Source organism: Chamaea fasciata, unplaced genomic scaffold (genome assembly GCF_029207755.1).
Source record: "Chamaea fasciata isolate MVZ Bird 193981 ecotype frontalis unplaced genomic scaffold, bChaFas1.0.hap1 SCAF_24, whole genome shotgun sequence".
Taxonomy (NCBI): Eukaryota; Metazoa; Chordata; class Aves; order Passeriformes; family Sylviidae; genus Chamaea; species Chamaea fasciata.
Window position 1 is genome coordinate 2038871 of NW_027094109.1, and position 21916 is coordinate 2060786.

The window sequence follows — 21916 nt, forward strand, 5'->3', positions numbered from 1 at the left end:
GCTGTGGTGAGGGTGAGAGTGCTCATCCTTCCTCCTCTGAGATCATGTGGGTGTCGCCTTTTTTAAGCTGGAAATGAAAGTCAAGATAATTTCAATAAGGAGGTAATATAGAAGGGGATCTTTATTTGAAGGCCTTCAGGGGCAGGTGTGGAAAGATGCCCCCAAAAGCCCACCCTGACAGGGGTGAGGACATTTTTAAAGGTTTTAGGAAATTAGCATTATTGATAAAAAGCACCAATTAGGAGGACAAGGGGTGATCAATTCCCCCCCAGGTCAAGTTCTTTCTTTGAAGTCTCCCCCTGGGCACGGGCTGCGCTTTGTCCATCAAATGTATCTCCAAGAGTTGTTCTCAGCCTCGGCAGCCTGGAGGAACCAGGATGGCACAGGGGCCTTGTACCCCCGGGGCTCGGAGCTCTGGAACTCGTTTTGTCTTTCTGCCTGGGGAAAGGCCCTGGAAAATTACTGGGGAAACTGGTCACTAATACACAATAGGTTACAGAGCTCCAAATATGTGTGTGAAGAATACAGAGAACATGGAAAAGAAAAAAAGGCAATACCTAAATTGGGAACTGTGGCAACCCTATCAGTCCAGCTCTGTGGCTCCACTTCAGCAGATTTTTGGGCAAGCTGAGATATTTCTGCCTCCCAGCTGGGACCCTTGAGACACAGAGCTGCAGGTTTTTATGTTTTGCAGCACAGCTGTGTCATGGTTTGGTATTCTCCAATTTAGTGTTTCTGCTAAAACCACATGCTGCTTCCCCTCCTCCTCCACCTCCAGCTGGAGGCACAAAAGGCAAAGATCATGGCTTGAGAAAAGAAAAGATGGCCCAAAGCCATCTTTTACTGCTTGAAGCTTCCATTGCAGTGCCCAAAGCCCTCTTAGTCAGGACCAAAGATTCATTTCTTGGGTCAGAACTGAGCACAGGGGGTAGCAGGCATCTCCTGAGAGCAGCCACACTGACCCAGATGGTTTTGGTTGGACACAGAAAAATGCCTTTTGGTTCTTCTCTGCCTCTATGCACAAGACTTTGAAAAACAACATTGCTTGTAAAAAACGAGTGTGCACAAACATGGATGGTTTGGATTCAAACAAGGAGGCTCTGCATCCTAAAAATGGAACTGTTGGTCCTAAAAAAAAAGGCTGTGGGCACTAAAAGACAGGCTTGGACCCTACAAATGAGTCTTTTGGCCTTCAAAATGGGAGTTTATACCCTAGAAACCAGTTTTTACACCTTCAAAAGGAGGCTTCAGACATGAAGAACACAAGGGTTTGAGCTCTCAGTGAGGAGCTTGCACCCTAACAGGAAGGTTTGGAGCCTGATATGTTCTCCTGACAGGTGGATCCCAAAGCCTCCAAGTGCTAAAAAACCATCCACAATCACTTTTGGGAGCTCTGGGGTGAAAGAGCACCTGGGTGGGAGCCTGGCAGGCAGCTAAAGTCTGCCCTGTGCCATCACTGAAGGTATGATGGTGCCAGTTCAGGGTCAGCCCAAGGCTTACACTGAGGCCAGAGAAAATTCCTTGAAAATGAACCAGAAAACCCAATGGGCACAGTCCAGTACCTGGAAAGGATGGGACAGAAACCTCCAGCACCCCAAGTGTGCCAGCCAGAGCTGTGCCCAGGCTCAACCACAGCCCTGGGCAGGCTTGGGCTGCTCTGGCTGCTGCAGGTCCTGGAAGCAGCAGGAGCTCTGCTGGCCCACGAGCAGCCCTTCAGCATCAGCAGCTGGGTGGTTCCAGCTGTGAGAGGCGCCAGGATCAACGGAACAAGACAATGTGTGCTGCCCTGTGTCACAGAAGTGGCAGAGGCGTGGAACCTGTGACCGGTGATTGTGAGCTCACCTGTCCAACGTTTGGTACTGCCCTGAGGAGTGGGGCAGCAGAAGCTCCTTTGGACTGAGCTGGCCGTTGGGATAACTTGGCTCTTTCCTCTGCTCCTTGCATACCTGCCTTTTCCCAAGTGTTCTTTGCCTTTGGCAGCAGCCAAAAGCACCAAAAAACTGCTTCTGACAGTTGAAGGTACTTTTTGGGTAACATTTGGGGTGTTAAAAAATCATTTTATTGAGCTACTAATACTTCCTTTCCCAACAGGTGATCTTTCTGGAGGAGGTCCTGATACCCTTTGTCATCCGAAGCTTTTCACTCTGTACCTGAGAGGAACAATGGCTACGACAAGGAATGGCTTATCTGAGTAACATTTTCACCAGCTGGCTTGGACTTTGTGAATGCCCATGGACCTTGGACATGGCCACTGCTGCATCCCTAAATGTGAAGGTGCTGACAGCCTGGGGTGAATTCTGGGGCATTCTCTGAGAACAGACCCAGCTATTGCTTGTTTTCATGGAATTGCAATCAGGAAAAGTGGAGATCTGATAATCCGAGGCTCTAGAGGGAAAGGAAGGCAGCCTGAGGCCCAGAAATCATTTGGATTTGTTGGACTTTTGGCAGATTAAGCAGGGGAGCAAATGGTTTTCCAGAAGTGTTTCCCTATCAGTAGATGTCAGCAGGGTGTTAGGCTTCCCCTGATGTTTCTTGGTTGGGGGTTAGAGCTGTCATCCTCGGTGTCACATAATGAACTCAGCATTTAAATATTCCCACACAGAATCACTGAGTCAATTACAGTGAAAAAGACCTTTAAGGTCATCGAGTCCAACCTTTGACCAAACACCACCATGTCAACCAGATGAAGCACCACGTCCAGCTTTTTCCTAAACACCTCAGGGATGGTGACTCCATCACCTCCCTGGGCAGCCCCTTCCAATATAGGCCAACTCCCACCTGGCTACAACCTCCTTTCAGGTGGTTTAGAGAGTGATAAAGTCACCCCCGAGCCTCCTTTTCTTCAGAATAAAATATCCCAGTTCCCTTAGCTGCTCCTCATAGGATTTACCCTCTAGACCTGTCCCCAGCTTCACTGCCCTGCTCTGGACACGCTCCAGCACATCAGTGTCGTTCCTGGACTGAGGAGCCCTGAACAGGACACAGCACTCGAGGTGCCACGTACAGAGGGACAGTCACTTCCTCAGTCCTGCTGGCCACACCATTCCTGATACAAGCCAGGGTGCCTTTGGCCCTCTTGGCCACCTGGGCGCACAGCTGGCCCATGTTCAGCCACTGCTGACCAGCACCCCCAGGGCTTTCCCACCTGGGCCCCTTTCCAACCACTCTGCCCCAGCCTGGAGCGCTGTGTGGGGGTTGTTGTGACTGAAGTGTAGGACCTGGCACTTGGTCTCGTTGAACCTGGTACTGTTGGCCTTGTTCCTTTGATGCAGCCTGCCCAGAGCCCCCTGCAGAGCCTTCCTACCGTCCAGCAGATCCACACACCAGATTTGGTGTGGGCTGTGAATTTACTGGGGGTACACTTGATCAACTCATCCAAATCATCAGTAAGGATATTAAACAGGACCTGGGCCCAACACTAATCCCTGGGGGACACTCCTAGTGACCAGATGCCAACTGGAAGCAGCACCATTCACCTCCACTCTCTGGGCCCTGCCTGGCCATTACCCAGGGAAACGTGCACCTATTCCCTATTGTCCCCCATTGTTCCCCACTGTCCCTCATTTTCCCCTGCTGCCCCTGACCCCAGGTCACTGTCTCCCCCACCTATTGTCTCATCTCTTTTCAACTGTTGTTTGCCTGCAGTCACTGGCAAGGGGATGACTCCACCACAAGAGACCCATTTTCCCCCGGAGAGGATTTGCGTGGACTGGCGGCAAAACTGGGGACCCGGAGCGGGACTGTACAACCTTGGCAGTACTTGCTACCTCAACGTCATCCTGCAATGCCTGACATACACCCCTCCTCTGACTAATTACCTGCTTTCTCGTCAGCACAGCCGGTTCTGTGAGTACTTTTAGAAATATCTCCTTTTAAATCTCTTGGGCACGTCCCAAGGATTCCCAGAAGCTGCAGTTGGATTTAGGAGAACAGCAGCCCTTCTTTGTTAGCCCCAGGAACTTGTGTTCCTCAAGCACTCAAACTAAAAGCCATTTGTCCTATCAAGGACATTGCATTCATCTTCAGAAAGGCACCTCTTCTCTGTCCCTTTGAGCTGAACCTTCTTGGTTTATTGCACAGAAAACTTGTGCCAGTTTAGCCTCCCAATGAAGAAGATTTTCTGTGCACTAAAATGTCCCTGGTTTGTCAGGACACTGGCACCTCGGGAGAAGAGGAGTAGAGAGTCTTTACAACTTCAAGACCTCCACTAGGTTTTCCACCTGGGGATTGTTTTGCTAACCTGAGAAGCTTCCCTCTTTCCTCAGGTTGTCAGCAAGGTTTCTGCATGATCTGCATCATGGAAGATCATGTTCGGAAGGTCCTGTACTCCTCAGCCAGTGCCGTCCGGCCTAGGGCTGTCATCAGGGACCTCAAATGTAAGCAATTTCAGGTGCTTTGACAGGTTTTCTTTCCTTCTTTGAGGGGAGAACTACTAACTTCTTTCTTAGTCATAGGAGAATTTAAGCCTGACATCCCGGGAGATGCCCACGAGTTCTTACGCTGTACCCTCAGTGCCATGCAGACAGCTTGTCTCAGTGGAAGCAGCCAGTAAGCACAAGAAAATTCCCTTTTCAATGCTCCTGAACCTGTTGGACTCCTTGAAGTTCTCCCATCAAGGAAAACCTACACCCAGGGCTTTCAATGCTAGACTCTTGGAGGAGGTAACTCTGTGCCTTGCCGTTTATTTCCAGCTTGGACTTCTTTTCTGAAGAAACCACCATCATTCATCAAATATTTGGGGGCTTTCTGAGATCCAGAGGTATGCCTCCGCAGCTACTGCTCTTCTTGGCATTTTCTGTGCCCTTATGTGCCTGTGACATGCAGCTGGTCCTGTGATGACTGGCCTAGGAGGACCCACGAGCATAAACTGCCACCATCAATTAGCTTCCCTCAGCATTTTGATTTTCCTTCCAGTCACGTGCCTGAACTGCAAAGCAGTTTCTGATTTCTACAAGGTCTTCATGGATGTCCTCCTGAAAATCAAGGTAAGAGGTTTGCAGTTGTGCTTCAAGGGGTCCAAAGGCCCCTGTAGCTTTTCAGAACCAAAGTATTTATCTTTAAAAACCTCTTTTGCGAGCACAAGGGATCTAGGTGGTGAGTGGGAAGGGGAATGGACAGTGGCCTTCTGCAAAGGCCATGGCACTGGTCTCTCCATGGTGCTGGGTTTAAATGGCATTATCTCCTCTGCGCCCTTGATGTACTCTCCTCTCTGTTCCCTTTGCGCTCCCTCAACACCCGTCTGGCCCCAGGCTGATGGGTTGGATCCGTTTTTACTCCTGATGCCCCTGCACGCCATCAGCAGCTGAACTGAGCAGTGGCGCTGAGAGGGAGCCCTGGATGGCCCCAGGAACCTCTGGGACACAGGGAAATGTTCATGATCACACCTTCTTTCTGTCTCCTTACAAGCACTGCCTGCAGGGTCGTGGTGGGTCTCCTGAGCATCAGCTGCCTGGGTCTTCCTGTCGGCTCCTGGGAAATGTTTGTGTGAGGGCATTTCCCACATCTCAGCAGCTCCTTTCTCACTCCTCCAGGGAGCTTCATCCCTCGCCACAGCTCTGGAGGAGTTTGTGACATCCAAACAGTTGGATGGGAGCAAGGACTTCATGTGTAGCAAGTAAGATGATTTCTTACGATGTGTTAACACCGGATTCTGCATGAGGGGCTGTGGGAAATCAAGCAGAATCAGGTTTAATGCACAATAATGGGATGCAGCTTTTTTTATTGTGGCCTCACAGCCTGGAACAGCCTTAGTCAGTGCCATGGTGTGAGAAAGGAAAGGTTGTCCGGCGCTCTTGAGGTAAGGTCGGCGTCATTTCAGCACTCAGCTCTGTGCTTGGGTTCAAGGTGTAAGAAGAAGGCTGCAGCCTCCAAGACGGTCACAATCCATCACGCACCCAGGGTCCTCACGATGTGTCTGGGAAGGGCTGATGAGGAGACCAGCAGGAAGCTCAGCCAGGTGTGTATGCAGCCAGAGTGCAGCTTCCTCTTTGGAGCACAAGATTTTCCCAAGGCTCTGTCACAAGCTGCTCGTGTTGGGCTTCTTGTGTTCCCTCCCAGGGAGAGGAGACTTCCCATGGGAAGAGCAGCTCTGGCAGAGCTGCTTTGGCAGGGACCGGTTTCCTCCCACCCAAACCATGACATGCCGAAGGCTGGTTCAAGTGGTGGCTCAGGAACATTTCTGTGTCATCTTGGTTTCTCCACAGGTTGTGGCGTATCCCGAATTCTTGAATCTTCGTCCATATATGTCTGACCCAGCTGGAGAGCCCCTCTTCTACTCCTTGTATGCTGTTGTGGTGCACACTGGTCACAGCTGTCTTGGTGGACACTTCTTCTGCTACACAAAGGTGAAGAGCAGCTTCCCTCCTGACAGGGAAAAATGTGTGCTGGGAAGTCAAACTCTCCTGGCAGCGTTAGTGGCAGCCAGGGCTTTGGGGGAGTTCCTGCTTTGGGGCTGGATGGGACTCGTTTTGGTGTGCTCCTGGTTTGGCAGTTTTCTGTGCAGAAACACTGCCCCTCTCCTCAGAGACGGACGCCTTCCTTTGCAGGCCAGCAATGAGCAGTGGTACAAGATGAATGATGAGTCTGTGGAGAGCTGTGACACCCGCACAGTTCTGGAGCAGCAAGCCTATTTGCTGTTCTACGCCAGGTAATACCGGGGTGACGTGTTCAGAACTTGTTTCCTTTTCCCGGCTTTGCTGTTCGCCTTCTCATCCTCCTGAGTGTTTCTGCCATAGGAGACAATTCCTCCCTGCATCCTTTAGTGCTGTCAGCTCTGAGCTATCCCACACCAGTTCTTCTCTTCCCTTGCCGGGCTTTAGGCTGCTGTCCTGTGGAACTGCTCCTTGTCTGCTCTTTGCAGCTGCTTAATGCAGAGAAGGGGAGGTAAAGGGGCCTCCAGGAAAGATGGGGAGGGGCTCTTTTCAGGGAGTGACAGGACAAGGGGTAACAATTTTAAATGAAAGAGGGAAGATTCAGATTAGATGCAAGGAAGGAATTGTTCCCTGTGAGGGTGGGGAGGCCCTGGCTCAGGGTGCCCAGAGCAGCTGTTCCTGCCACGTTCCTGAAGTGTCCAAGGCCAGGTTGGACAGGGTTTGGAGCAACCTGAGAGAGTGGAAGGAGTCCCTGCGCATGGCAGGGGGGTTGGAATGAGCTGATCTTCATGGTCCCTTCCAACCCAACCCATTCTGTGATTCTGTGAGATGGAAGCTGTCGGGGCTATAAAGACAAGGTCTTCCTGTGACAGGGACAGGTGTGTCTGAATTTCCCATTGCTGACTTTGGTTCTCTGTCATAGAAATGACTCTAAAAAAATGACTGAATCCCAGATAAGTCTGCGAGAAATGCCCTAAACAGAGATCCCTCTTTTTTCCTTCAGGTGCTTTGATCCACAAATGGAAGAAATGTCAGCTTCTACATCATCCCTTTCCTTCCTCAGACAGGGGGAGGCCAGCGGCCAGGCAGGTCCTGCAGGACCACAGGCTCTGCCTGGTAGGATTAGGGTGCCAAAGAGCCAGAGGAACAGTGCCAGGGACAGGGAGAGGAGCAGGTCCCTGCTGTGGGGCAATGAACGCCGCAGCTGGTTCACCAACACCACCGCCCGCAACAACTCAGCAGAGAGGAGGAGGATGAGGACGAGTCCTCCAGGTCATGACAACACCCACAGGGATGCCACAGCTCCAGGGCCCTCCAACAGGGGCTTCCAGCCTGCTCCAGCACACAGGACTGCTTCGGAGCAACCCCAGCAGCAGGGCAGAACCTCACGGCCCGGCTACAATCTCTGCAGGCAGTTTATGAAGCTCAGGGACTGCCACAAGTCAGAAAGGAAATAGAGGAAATGTTCATTTGGAACCGACAAGCGAAAACCATAATTAAAATTCATTATTGGCCTTTTGTGAATATTTTTTAGGGTGTTTCTTTCACTTGGGGGCAGTTGGTGGAAACGTACAGGGAGGGATGTTGGAGTGATGGGATTTTGAAAGCTGTGGGCTTGCATGTGCCCACCTGGCAATTTCATTTTTTTAAAATATGAAGTTCATTTCCTATTTAAACTCAAAGGAACGTGGGCTGCATGAGCCAACAATGACCAGGACTGAAAAGGGCTGGACAGCTGGGCCCCAGGGTTGCTGCTCAGCAGCACCAATTCTAGTGTGGAGCCAGGAACAAGCACAAGTGTCTCCCAGGAATCAGCACTGGGACCTATCCTGGTTAATATTTTCCTTCTGCAAGATGGGGCAGAAGCAAATTGGCAGATAACACCAAAATGGTGGTGCTCAGGCCAGGTGCTGCGTGCACCTTTACATTTGTGCTCTCACTGAACCCAGCTCCATAATTTTAATCTGAAAACAAAAGAAGAGAAAAAAGTTGCTGTGTTTCACATTGACCTTGAAGGATAGTGGCAACATCATGCAAACCAAGGCTATGAGCTTCCCTTTCAAACTCAGTCACAGTCTTTCAGTCTTGCAGAGCTGCTGAAACCGAAGTAACTGTATCAAATGTAAACGTTGGTCACAAAAGGTTCCAGCTCAGCAAGCTGCTGCCGTCTCCACATTTAATTTGGGAAAAGCAACACACCTTCTGGAGTTTGGCACTTTCCTGCCCAGCTGCAGGTCCCATCACATTCTTCCACCCTTGCAGAGCCCAGCTTCAAAACTGAGTATGTCCAGCAACTGCTGCCACACCAGAGATCCTAGAACAAAAAGCAAGTGCTGGCCTTCACTTTCCCCTTGCACCTTCCAAAGTGCAGCACACACAGCTCTGTGTGCTCGGCTCAACGGACCCTCACACCCTTTCACAGAGTCCAGTTCCAAAACTGAGAACATTCAGCAGCTGAAAACCTTCAGCACAGAAAAGGTTCTGGAAGAAAGAGACAGCGCTGGAATTCACTTTTCTTTTGCAGCCTATAAACTGCGCGGTCAGTGATGAGACGATTGGTCCTCCTTCCCAGGAGTACGCACGATGACTTTCTGTCAGTCTGGAACCCCGGCATTACACAGTGTTCCCAGGACACAAAAGCTCTTGGCTTTCACCTGACAGAGGCCAGCGCTCATGAAACCGCCACGCAACGGCGCTGTGGACTTGCGAAAGAAGCCAATGGTCCTTGCCCGTCTCCGAACCACCGACGGGCAGGTGAAAAGGGGTTGAGAACGTCACTGCTCTCAGACAAACTCTGTCAGGACAAAAAGATTTCACGGACCTTCCCCTTCCAAGGACAAAAGCGTATATGCACCACACTCAAACGGCAACACGAAATCCTTGCTGCCAATAATTATGGCCTGAATTGCACCACCCCCCCCGGTATCTGCACTCTCCCTCTCAGCTCTAGGCACCATCATAATCCTTCTGCTCACAGAGTCAGGAGCCAAACTGATCAGCTCCAGGGACTGCTCACATGCTAAAGGCACCGGGACACAACACTCACCAGAATCCCCCCTGTAACAGCTCTACCAGACAGAACTGTTTGCTAGAAAAAGCGATTAAATTCACCAAGACCGCCCAATGTGTGGACCCAAGACTCTTTTTTTTTGCCAAAGAGAGGAACTATGACCCCCATCTCAAAAGAAGTGGGATCCCCTCCTCCAAAGCAGCAGTCTGGGGATTGGTCCCATATGAAGGTGCCAGAGCACTGTTACTGGGTGTTACCTGCCCGGGGCACTGGACCAGCTGCGCACCAAGACTGAGCTGCTCACCTTGCTGAAGATAAAGCGACTGGCAGGAATTTCAGGTCACCACCTCTGAAAGGTGGAAATGATTTGCCAAACTGAACCTTTCAAGACACTGCCTTCAAGATGTGGATACCGACCCCGTAATTGTACAAGTTGGGGGAATGTTCCCACACCAAATACGCCAGGACAGAAAGTTGCTGCTGCCCTCGACCTCCACTAGGCAGCTTCTTATCTGCACCTCAGACACTGGGGCTAAGTGTTTTCCTTCCCATGGAAAAGCATTGCCACCCTCGCTCAGGAACTTGCCAGCTGCAGGTTGGATGCCACCTCCAGCACTGAATACATCCAAGAATTGCTCCTACACAAGAGGTGTCGGAGTAAAAACGTCCCCCTGGAGTTTAATTCCTTGTGGTGCTTTACAGTGTGATCCACCAACACTGGGGCTGCATCCTTTGCTTCCCAGGCAGAGGCACTCTGAGTCATGTGGGCTTGCCTTGCCCTCAGTCCCATTGCCCAGCTCTGCCCAGGCTTCCATGGCTTTGTCTTTCCTTGCCCACATCTCCCTTTCCCTTTCCCTTTCCCTTTCCCTTTCCCTTTCCCTTTCCCTTTCCCTTTCCCTTTCCCTTTCCCTTTCCCTTTCCCTTTCCCTTTCCCTTTCCCTTTCCCTTTCCCTTTCCCTTTCCCTTTCCCTTTCCCTTTCCCTTTCCCTTTCCCTTTCCCTTTCCCTTTCCCTTTCCCTTTCCCTTTCCCTTTCCCTTTCCCTTTCCCTTTCCCTTCCCTTCCCTTCCCTTCCCTTCCCTTCCCTTCCCTTCCCTTCCCTTCCCTTCCCTTCCCTTCCCTTCCCTTCCCTTCCCTTCCCTTCCCTTCCCTGTGTTAGTGTTAGCATTTTGGTTTAGTGGTTAAACTTAGTGTTTATGCTTAGGTTACATTCAGGGCTAGAGGTTGGTTGGAGTTGGGGTTAGTGCTCGTGCTCGGGTTAACCTAATGTTTCGTGTTAGGACTAATGTTAGGCATAGGGTTATGGTTATGATTAGGATTAAACATTAGGTTTAGATTTTGTTTTAACCCCAGTGTCCTGGAGTGCCCTGCCCGGAGCAGAACAAGGCACAGTAACAAGTTTCACACAAGAGACTCAGCTTGGCTGAATTTTCGTCTCACATCACACCCAGAACATTTCAGAATATTCTCTGTGTTCAAGATCAGGCCAGGCAGTGGTCACTGCAACACCAAATACCCAGAAATGCCTCCAACCTGTTTACTGTTTCTTCTTTCTCAAACTCCAAGTGGTTCCAGATTCTTCCCAAAGCTGCCCACGAGATCCTCTTTCTGCTCCAAGCCGTAGGTGTTGCTGAGAAGAATTGTTCAGCAGACACAGTTTGAACAGGATCCATCCAGGAGAGGTTATTTCCTGAATGGAAATGAAACTCCTTTATATAGGCTGGATTAGGGAGTCAGTGGCCAAACTGTTCCCTTCAGACCGTATTTTCTTTGGACCTTAAGCACACCCCACATGAGACATCTGGCACAGAGTTTACAGGATACGGTTTGCTTTGGCACTGGCCAGATTTTGGAGCACACGGTGTTTAAAAAGGATTTTATGAATTGAAGATCTCACTCTCTTCTGTAATGCTTCAAATGAAGGTTTCCACATATGCATTTAATAGAGATTCATTAAGACACTTACTGTATGTTAAATAAACATCACTCAGTGAAATAGAGCTCCCTCACTGAGGATTAACAAACACACGGTTCAGTCAGGGTCCTTCAGCACTTAAACCTCAAACACAACTTCAGTGTCACTATCAGTCTTTTAATTAAGATACCAGTTGCCCTGTTAATGCTAATTAAAAGACGAATGCCTTCCCACTCCTGTGGCACTGGTCACCCTAAGGCACAGAGCCCCAGTTCCCTGCCCATCTCCAGGTCAGTTCACAGGACAGTCAGAGCTGCTCACTCTCCACTCTCCAGATAAGCTCCCAGACAGGTGTTAGACAAGTCTGATGTGGATTTCAGATTGAAGGTGGGGTGTGCAAAAAACCTGGTGTGCTCCTGGAGAATGCTGGGCAGGTTAGTTCATCCAAAGGTTTTCCCAGGTAAGCAGGGGAGAGCAGCAGCTCCAGAGCCAACCAAGTAGGAAGGGATTGCTGCCCTAACCACAACACCTCCTTCCACTCACGCCTCATGCCAAGAACACCTCACCAGGACCCTGCTGGGAGGGCTGGGGAAGCCCAGGACTCTGCTGGGATGCATTCCAGCCATCCAGGAGCCAGAAGGGAATGGAGGAGCCTGGATCACTGCCTACACGACCTCACAAGCCGATCTGTTTCCCCAGGAGCACCCCAGGCACGCAGACTCCCAGCTCCAGAGGCAGCTGTCCAGCCCCTGGTGCAGCAGTCAGGACCAGATTCCTCCGCCTGGCTGTTCAGGCTGACCTTCCAGCAGGAGATGGACCAGATGTTCCAGCCCAGGCTCCAAGGGGGCTCAGCAGCCCGAGCCAGAGTTGTGTTGTAACACTTGGCAGTCTGTGCACAGAGATTCCCCTGCCCCTCATTCCTGGGGTTTTGCTAATGATTATTACTATAAAAGTTGAACAGAAAGAAAGCAGCAGTGGATTCTTTGCACCCTCATAATTTTAATTGGATTTATCTTCCTTAAATGGTAAATATAATTGGCCTCATTTCAAAAGAGGCCCGGAGGAGCAAATTATCCTTCCCCATGGGATGGTCACCTTCCCTGCAGCTCAGGAGTTCAGCCTGTTAACATGGCTCCCGGTTGTTAGTCTATAAAATCACCCATCACCAAGGCCAACAACAGGCTGCACATTTAGATATTGATCAATTGTTAAAGCATCTCTGAAATGTTCTCTGTTAAAAGGGAAATGACCTTATGTTTCCTTTGAGACTCGTCACCTTCCTCCTCCAAGAATTCCTACAGCATGACTTGCTGCATTCCCTGCCATCCCTCTGCTGCATGGGACTCTTGCATGGCTTGCACGAGCCCTTTTCCAGAGCTCAGTTCCCTCTCCAAAGCAATGCCAACCAAAGGCAGCACAGAAACCCCTTAAGGAGACTCTTTGTTAACCTGCTCCCCTCTCACTCAAGCTTCCTCTTCTGGCAAAGAAGGAGAAAAGGCACAAAAAAGTGGGAAAAGGATTCAATCCAAAAGGTTTGTGGAGGCTGATCTCTGTGGTTCAGGTCACTTTAGAACTTGCCACATTAGTTTGATATTAAAAAACAAGACTGAGAGAAAAGACAGAGCTGGGCTGACCCCTGGGAGAATTTCTGTGGGAGGCACTGCCTGTTCTGAGCCTGGGCTGGTGAAGAGAGAACCCACCCAGACCCCCACAGCACTGCGAACTCAGGGCTGCACCCCTAAATAAACCCACAGATGCCTTCATCTCAATCACTTCTTTCCTGTTCTGAAGGATCAGAAAGGAGACAGGAGCACCAAAGGCTCCCAAGACACCCCAGCACACAAATGTCACCCCAGCGTGACAGAGCAGCACATTTGAAATTCAAGGTGCTTGGATCAGAGTGTGATCTCAACTGGAGGGAAATGCAGAATCCTGCTCCAAGCCCAAGGCTCCAGAGAAGACATCTGGCAAGACCAGGAAAGGGAGGCAGGTAACCATGACAACCCTCATTTCTCAGGATCAGACAACAAAAATGACTCCTGAAGCCGCAGGCCCCATGACCACCACCTCTGTTTCCACCTGGCTGCGGGGGACAGAACGACCCTGGCGATGTCCCACAGGCTCCCCCCTAATTCAGAGACCCCCAATATCACTCCTCTGCTCAGCACAGGCAGGGGAAACCTGCCCAATTCCACACTCCTAGGTCCAATCTTCCCTGTTTCACCACTGACACACAGGCCAGGCAGGCACCTCCAAGCACTTGGTTTCCAAAAACCTGAGAGAAACAAATGGAAAAGCCGTATGAAAATTACCATGGGTGCTAAGAAACAGCCAAAGCGGAGGGAAATCCACCATTTCACGGCAGAGCTTCATCTTTCCAGAATAGCAGGAGCAATTCTAAAATGTGCAACTGAGCTATCATTGTTATTCACTGTACACATCAGGTGGGAAGCTTTCATCTCCACTGGGCACCCACATCACTGATTTTACGAGCTGTGCACACACATCAAGTTAGGAATAAAATTTGAGTGGTTCAGACCTCGGCATTAACACGTTGCTGCTGCAGGCAAAAGGCACTGAACTGAGCAGCCCCCTCACCCTCCCAGCACCTGAAACAGAATCACAGAATATTCTGGGTTGGAAGGGAGTCACACACGAGTTCTCACTCCCACCTTTCACTGCCTTCGTGCTGCATCTTCCCAGAACTTTGAGCACCTTCTGGTGGTGCTCATCCAGACACAAAGCAGAGCTGGTCCCATAAAAGCTTCGCTTCCCCAAGGCAAACATTTGTGGTTGTTTTCTGCCCCTGCTATAGGTGAGAAAAAGGCTTCCAGACCCCTGGCCATCCAAGGACAGGATCTGGCAGCCAGGTACGCTGAAACTGAGGAGTAGGGTGAGACCCTGCATTACTTTTGCAAGTTTCTTAGAGCTTGATATCAACCTTTTTTTCTTTCTGGATGACCTTTGCTGTCTCCATGAGGTTTTTTTAAAGAAGCTAAAACACCTTGCCTGCTCTCCAGCAGCATTCCCAATCCCTCCACTCCCCAGAGAGTGATCAGACAGAAATACAACCACTGCACGGTTTTACCCCCCACACCAATTCCCACAGCATTTGTGCTCAGGCATTGCTGTACCTCTAACATCCCACCTTGCCCTTCCAGCGTGCTGGATCCTCACAGCTGCCCAGTTTAGGCTCCTGAATCTGAGAAGGAGGGTTTTCAGTCAGCCTCTCCAACATCCATCTCTTGCAAAACCACGTTTTCCAGTACAAGACCTTTGCCTTTTCCTTCACATTCCCCAGTGTGAGATCCTTGCCTTTTCCTTCAACCTCCTGCCTTCCCAGGGAGGGCTGGAGAAGCTCCTGGAGCAGAAGGCAGGGTTAGCCAGCTCTCCTCCCCCAGGAGCAGGATTAAAGCTCAGACTCGTGTTTGGCTTAACTGGGAGATTTGGGTCGAGCTGGGCCTAAACCTGACCCAAGCCTGACCTTAAGCAAACCCACCCCAATCAACATCCACCCAACAGAGCTGCTCCATGCCAATAAAACCACCCCATGGAGCTGCTCCCAATCAGGTAGCCACACTGGGAGTCACAAAGCCAGCCCAGAACCTGTATTTTCCTAGCTAAGGATTTTTTATATATATATATATATATATTATTATTATTATTTTTTTTGTTTTGGTTTTTTTTGGCTAAGGCTTCATTATCCTTGAGCACCTGCTCTTCTGGCTTGAGCTCAGTGCAAGGCACTCTGTGCACTCCACCCAGCCCAGAGAGGAGCTGTGTGCTGCAAAGGGAGCCAGGAGTGTTTGGGATGTCAGCGTCTCCAGCTGCTGTGTCGATTCTGAGAGAAGCAATGTGCCCAGTGAAGCAGAGAGGTTGACATAACTCTGTCACTGCTCAGCGCCACACGAAGCGTTGAGGTTCAAGGAGCGAGCACACAGAAACCCTGTCTGAAAATTGTACTGAATTAAACACACAAAAGAGGGAGAATGGAAACAAAACGCACAGAATTTCAAAGCTGACATCGAGTGAGCCTTGCAGAATGAGCTTTTAATCAAACAATATTAGGCCCTTTTTTCAGGCCCCTTTTCCAGGAAAAAAAGAAATAAAGAGAAGGGCTTAAAGCTGCTGTTTTCTTTAACAGATTTTATGAAGTGGTTCTTCTCAGGAGATGGAAGTTGCTGAGGGAGGAGTTCCGATTTGGGGGACACAGGTACCACCCTGCCTTTGGCAAGAGCAGCTAGAAAGAGAGGGAAAAGATGCTTCAGGCCTGGGACATAATCTGGATGATCCAGTTCAACCCCTTCCTTTCACACTCAGCATGGAACACTCAAAACCAGTGACGGGGGAGGGCTCAGGGCAGTATTTTGGACAGGAGTGTCAAAGGTTTGCTTTAACCACAGGACAGGGGTCTCATGGGGGGCTCTGTCTGGAGAGGGATGCACATGTGTGGGTTGGGAAATGAAGAGGGATAAGACATGGCAGAGACAGGAAAGGGGAAAGGCAAATTTGGTCTACAGCTGTATTGTATTTTGAGCCAAAAATTCAAAATCCAGTACAATGCTTGGTCGCAAGGTTCTCCTCCTTGACTTCCAAAATGCTTCTTACCCAGGTGCTCTGCAGCAGGGAGGGAGGTGCCAAGAGAACCCGGGGTCTCAATATTGCCAGAGAGCTTGTCAGTTGTTAAAAAAATGCAGAAAATAAAATTTTAATGGATCCTCTCCACAAAAAAAAAAAAAAAAAAAGAGAGAGAAGAAAACCAAAACGACAAACAAAAGAACAAAAAACCAAAGGGGGAAAAAAGTCAGGAAAAACCCCCGCTGCTGGACCAAATAGTGAAATAAATTCCCCTAATTACCACAAGATGCTCCCCAAGTCTGACAGTATCTCTTGGAGCAAATGTGTTCAAACAGTGTTTCCTCATCCTCCAGCCTGCATGGGCAGATTCCAGCGCCAGGCACTGAAGTTAAAAAGTGCCTGATGAGCATCGACATTTAAGAGCCTGCCTTGGCTTTTGGTGTCTGCATTTTTCCCATCTTCCAGGCCAAGTTACAAAAGTTTTGCTGGTATCACTCACATCAGAAAGCGCTTGATTTAAATAAACCCCAAACCACTAAAATCTGGATTCAGGAAGGCAGTTGCTAGAAAGGAAGGGCTGGAGCCCTTGAAGTTTCTCTGCAGACAGTGTGAGTGCAAAGGGGCAGGTCTGAGCTTTTTCCAGCAGTGACAGCAAACGCTGCCTCCCTTGCTCAGAAGCCCCCGCAGATGTTATTTAGGGATGAAGGATTATACACACTCACACGCAGATCCCAAGCAGGTTTTTCTCATGGGTTTCTCTTTGTGATGTGCTGGTCTCAGCCTGGAGGTTCTTGGAGTGATGTCTTCACTAAACAACAGGCAAGCTGGCAGCTGCAGAAATGCAGGAGATAAAATTATGCCAATTTTTTTTCTCCACGGTCCTTCCCTTGCTGCTTGGGAATGGACTGTCCAAAGAGCTCAGAGATTTTGAAGCAGACCCAAGAACAAATGTTCTGAATTCTGCCATCTGTTGCCTCCCCTCTATCACTGGTGTTCCAGAGCTGCTCTACAAATATTTAAGTGGAGAGCATTGTGACAGTTGTAAAGAACATCTTCACAGAGTTTCTTCCCCATTTCCATTTCCATTTCCCTCTCCCTTTTCCCTGTTCCCATGTTCAGAGCCTCTCCTCTCCTCTCCTCTCCTCTCCTCTCCTCTCCTCTCCTCTCCTCTCCTCTCCTCTCCTCTCCTCTCCTCTCCTCTCCTCTCCTCTCCTCTCCTCTCCTCTCCTCTCCTCTCCTCTCCTCTCCTCTCCTCTCCTCTCCTCTCCTCTCCTCTCCTCTCCTCTCCTCTCCTCTCCTCTCCTCTCCTCTCCTCTCCTCTCCCCCAGAAAGCAGCTGCTTCAATTTAAAATTAATTTAATTTAAAAGCAAAGCTTGCTCAGAACAGAAAAAAGCAGACTGGAATGAGGGAGCTCTGGGCTGTGGTGGCCACCTGAGCCCTGATCAGAGCCCTGTGTGTCTCTCACAGCAATCTGTGAGGACAGAGATGGGAGAGCTGCTTGGAAGAGCTGGAAATTAAGAGATGTTACTTGAAATTGTGCCAGTTGATCCTCCCAAGGGTGAGGGGTGGGCTCCTGACAGCAGGCACCTTCTCTGAGCTTGGTTTCAGAATCTGGGTCTTGTCCTCCTCAGGGCCCCTCTCTCTACCCCCACTCTCGATCCTCATTTCTGAACGAGCTCCAGGCTTGATTTCCTGCATGTTTGAATAGGACCAGCTTGACACAGCCTGCCTTAGGATGAAATCACCAACTTGGCTTGCCTTCTGTCTGAAAAACAAATCCTTCTGCAGGGCTTTCATCTAGAGAAAAGGAGAAGGATTCTGAAATGCAGGCAGGCCTCTGCCAAGTTCCTGTGAACTGCTGCCGGAGTGAAGCTCATGTTTTCTGTGTACTTAGCTTCTCTTTAATAAAGGTGACCTACCTGAGGTTTTACCCTAAAAATCATCAATGGAACTCTTCCTGTTCCCTCCCTTCTCTTGGCTCAAAATAAGGAAGTAGGAACAGAGGGAAGTGAGGCATGGGTGCTTGCAGGAACTCGCTGTTTCCACAGAGGAATGGGAAACCTCACCCCCCGTGGGAGCAGAGACCAGGGCAAGCAGAGAGAGGGAAACAAAGACACCAAATTCAGACTGAGAGGACCTTCTGCCACGTCCCAATCTCCCCAGGAATTTAGATTGTTATAGGATTATCATCTTCTGGATGCCTGGGCTTTGCCTTTGCTCTCACTGCGCAGAAAATGATGATGATGACGGTGACGGTGATGGTGATGATGATAACTTTGGGGGAACTGAGAGCTCTGCAGACATTTTTTTGTGTGCGAGCAGCACCATGCAAGGGCAAAGGGGTCTGACCTGCACCAGGGGCCTGCTGCACACTGCGGCTCCTGCACTGCTTTTGGGACAGAGTTGCTTCCGTGACACTGCTCCAATCTGCCAAGCAATTGACGGGCTGTCCCAGCTACAGATGGCTGGCACTATTCGCATCCTAAATGAGTAAGAGGCCAAAATGATAAGGCACCAGTTGAGGATGGTTTGCCCCCAAACCTTGAAACCACCCCAAGGCCTGTCTCTGCCATTGTCCAGCCCCTCTAATTTCCTCTTCCAGAGCAGAGAATGTGCTCAGATGAAGAGGAGTGGAGATGAGCAGCACAGCAAAGTGCTGGAGAGATGCAGTGGGAGTTGGGGCTCAGTGATGAGTTTGTTACAGGGGGTTCCTGTACTCCAGCCCAGTCCTCCTCAGCTCAGGCCATGCTGAGCCACAGACAGCTCCTACAGCCCTGCCCTGCCTGTGGGAAGGTGTTTGCTGGGCACAGGCTGGGCTGGGTTTTGTATCTACTCTGCCCTGGCTCCTGCTGACCCTTCTCCCTGCTGGAGAGCTGGGATCTGAAAGGCACCATCTGGTTATCATTGGTACCGGAGCAGCATGTGGCCAGGACACGTGAAACTCACATTTTCCTCTGGACCACACTCAGCCTGCACTCACTTATTGTGGGGGAGGGACTGGAAAAACCATTGACTCACTGGCAGGAACAAAACACTCAAAATCCTGAAAATGATTCTTTTTAACAAAGCTTTTCTGCTGGTGCAGAGGAAAGGGAACAAGTGTTGACTAGGAAAGTTTGGGGGCTGCACGGAGTTTTCCTTCCATGAGAGGTGGGAGGGATACACCGAAGGGACAGTTCTTTCTGGCACTGCTTTAATCAGTGTCAGATTTCTGCTCTGGCCTTGCTCTAGTCCGTACCTGGTTGAAGCCACACAGAAAAATGGAGAGCCGCACTGCCTCTGCTCCTCAAATCCTGTCTCCATCAGAAATGGAGCCCAGGCGGGGACCCTGTAGCTCAAACCCACCTGTCAGCTTGGGCACGGTCACTCGGACCAAAAGGAACTCTGCAAACGGCCAAAATGCAGTGAGCTGGGAGAGGAGGGGATCGAAGGTTTCACCTGGAATTCAGGAACAACACAGCTCTGCTAACACACCCCCTGGCATCTTTGCTGTTGTGCAGCTTTGTGCCTCAGGTTTCCTGCAGTAACGGGTCAAAGCCTGCAGCGCATCAGCCATTCTAAAAGCTGATCTCCAGAGAAAGAAGAAAATAAATCCGTAGAAAAACCAAAGACATAAAATGCCCGTGGGCAAAAGGGCCTCAAATGCGGGCAGCCTCCCCTGTGCCCTGTGCCACAGCCAATTCCACAGCTGCACTTGTGTCTGGCTCAGTGAGGCTGAAATGCCTTCAGCTCCTGACAAAGCTCCTGCAGATCTGAGGAGGCTCTGCTGGGCCTAAGATCTGAGCCAAGCTTAAGCCTGGATTCTGTTGCATCCAGCTCCATTTGCCACCATGGATTCTGCCAAGCTCTCCTGAGCACGGGGATGACGTCCAGTTCTACTTCTCAGCCCTGCTCTCCTGCCTCTGCTCTCCTCCTCCCTCCTTCTGCTGCCGAGAACACACGAATAATGGAGATTAGCCAGAGCTCAAAGGCCTTTCAAGCATTTTCCACAGAGCACGAAACCTCTGTCTCTGCTCCTTGCTGGCGTCACACAAAGACATTTCTCCCCCACCCCACACACTCTCCCAGACATCTGAGAACAGCGAGTGTCTCACATAACTGAGGAGGGTTCCTGAAATCTAACAAACAATGAGATGACTGAACATCTGCAAGGAACAGATGCTTCTCATATCCCTGGATGGCGCAATTCAGGGTGTCCTTGATGCCCCCCAGGGCTGTCTCCCCCTGGAGAAGGGGGATCTGGGCTCCTTGGCAGGTAGAGCTGTGAGGCAGAGAGCTGCTGGTGTGCAGCTGGTGCCTCGCTGCACAGAACAGTGGGCAGCCCCAAACACCTGACGGTCTCAAAGCACTCAGCCAGACAGGGATACAGTTCATGGCACGTGTGGGTAGGAAAGACCGGGAATAACTGGAAGAGAGGCACGGGTGAGGATTGCGCACGCAGTGAGCTGAGCCCAGCTGCCCCACGGCTCTTCTCAGAAAACCTCATCGCAGCTCACAGCAGGGTGTGCAGCAGAACTGACCTGCCAGAGTCTCCAACCAGAAAAACTGACCCCTTTTGCAGGTTAATAAAGGGCTTCACCCCACAACCATCAGCTGACAAGAGCGAGCTCTTTTTGCAGCCACTACTGAAGCAGATGCCTCTTGTGTCCTGGCCAGGACCAGAATACACCTGTCCTTCAGCCACGGCCTGGGCGTGCCTTGATCAGGGATCCTGATTCTCTGCTCAGCACCCCAGGAAGCAGGAGCAGGTGGCTTTGTTTGGGCAGTCTGACGCTGCCAAGCCGAGGCTCTGTAGGAAGGACACTTTGAAGGCAGATCCTGCGCTATTTTCACAGCCCAGCCTTTCATGGTCTGACTCTTGGAGATGGATGAGTGAGATCATACCTGCCAGGTGAGAAAGGGAAGAGCTGTGCTGACAAGTCCCACCTACAGCACTCGGAAAGGGAGATGAGGATGTTGCCGCAGCTTTAGTCTGTACTCGGCTAAGCTGAGCCCTCCAAATCCAGACCCATGAAAGTTTATAGTTGAAATCCACGAGGTATTAATCTGGTTCTGTCCCTTCCAACCCCGTCACTGAGCTGCCAAGCAGCAGCATTGGGTGTTACACAGAAACAATCCCAGCCTGAGCTTCTCGTGGCATCATAAATTGCCCGTATCGTCAGTCAGCAGAAACCTGAGATGAAATTCTTTCATTTGCAGTTAATTATTTCCAAGCCTTTGCAGCCTTAGCAGAGCTGGTGAAAGGTGCTGAACTGACAGCCCTGAAGAAACAGGCTTTCCATGTGTCCGCAGGGTTGGGCAGAAGGGAGCCAGCAGCAAGAGCTTCAGCCTGCTCTGCCAAAAACCTGCGAGGCTTGGACTGCTCCTCCTTCCTCCTGCTCCAGGCTGAGCAGCTCTGCTTGCATGGCCCTGGAAAACCACAGCCCCAGACTGATGGAGCTTCTTCCCAGGGCCAAACCCAACATGACTTTTAGCCTGTGTGTCTGGCAGCCTGGGAGGGTGAAGCCGCCTCCTCCAGCCCCGCTGCTGACGTTTATCACGGCCAGGTGCAAATCTTCTTGCACTGGCCCAGCGCCACGAGACCAGCATGTTTTTCAGAGCTTCACCCTCCTACCAGACAGTGTTTTTCAATATTTTGCATTAAATCTTCTGCTGTATTTGATTAGCCTGCAGCAGCTGTTTTCCACTCTCACAACAAATCATAAATCTATAAGCTTATGTGTGAGAGACTGTCTGTGCCTGGGAACGCTGGTGTCTGAGGGAGCGCGTGGCTGCACAGCTGTGTGTGAGCCTGCACCTGAACAGGCTGGGGAGAGACAGGCAGAAACCCTGGCATCAGCCCCTCTGGATCTCTGTCAGAGGCTGGCTGATTACACAAGGTGCAAGAATTCCTGCATGGACACAAAGGAAATTGTGTGGTTCCTCAAATGAGTGTTCCAGCGTTCCACACTGAAGGCACGAGAAAAATGCCAATAAACCCTTGATCGCACCAGCGTGAGCTCAGCTACGTGCACCTTTCTACGAAGGGAGTTTGAGCACAAAC

The 21916-nt window shown here is 50.4% G+C and overlaps 1 protein-coding gene across 1 annotated transcript in view; it reads right to left on the bottom strand.

Moving 5' to 3' along the window:
* The window catches only part of ZBTB44 (zinc finger and BTB domain containing 44), a 69380-nt gene continuing 47464 nt past the window's right edge, over positions 1 to 21916 (bottom strand). Inside the window, exon 6 of the mRNA XM_066203325.1 lies at positions 1 to 67. Within this exon, the coding sequence (XP_066059422.1) occupies positions 43 to 67 (25 nt within the window). The 3' untranslated portion in view covers positions 1 to 42. The remainder of the gene's footprint in view (positions 68 to 21916) is intronic.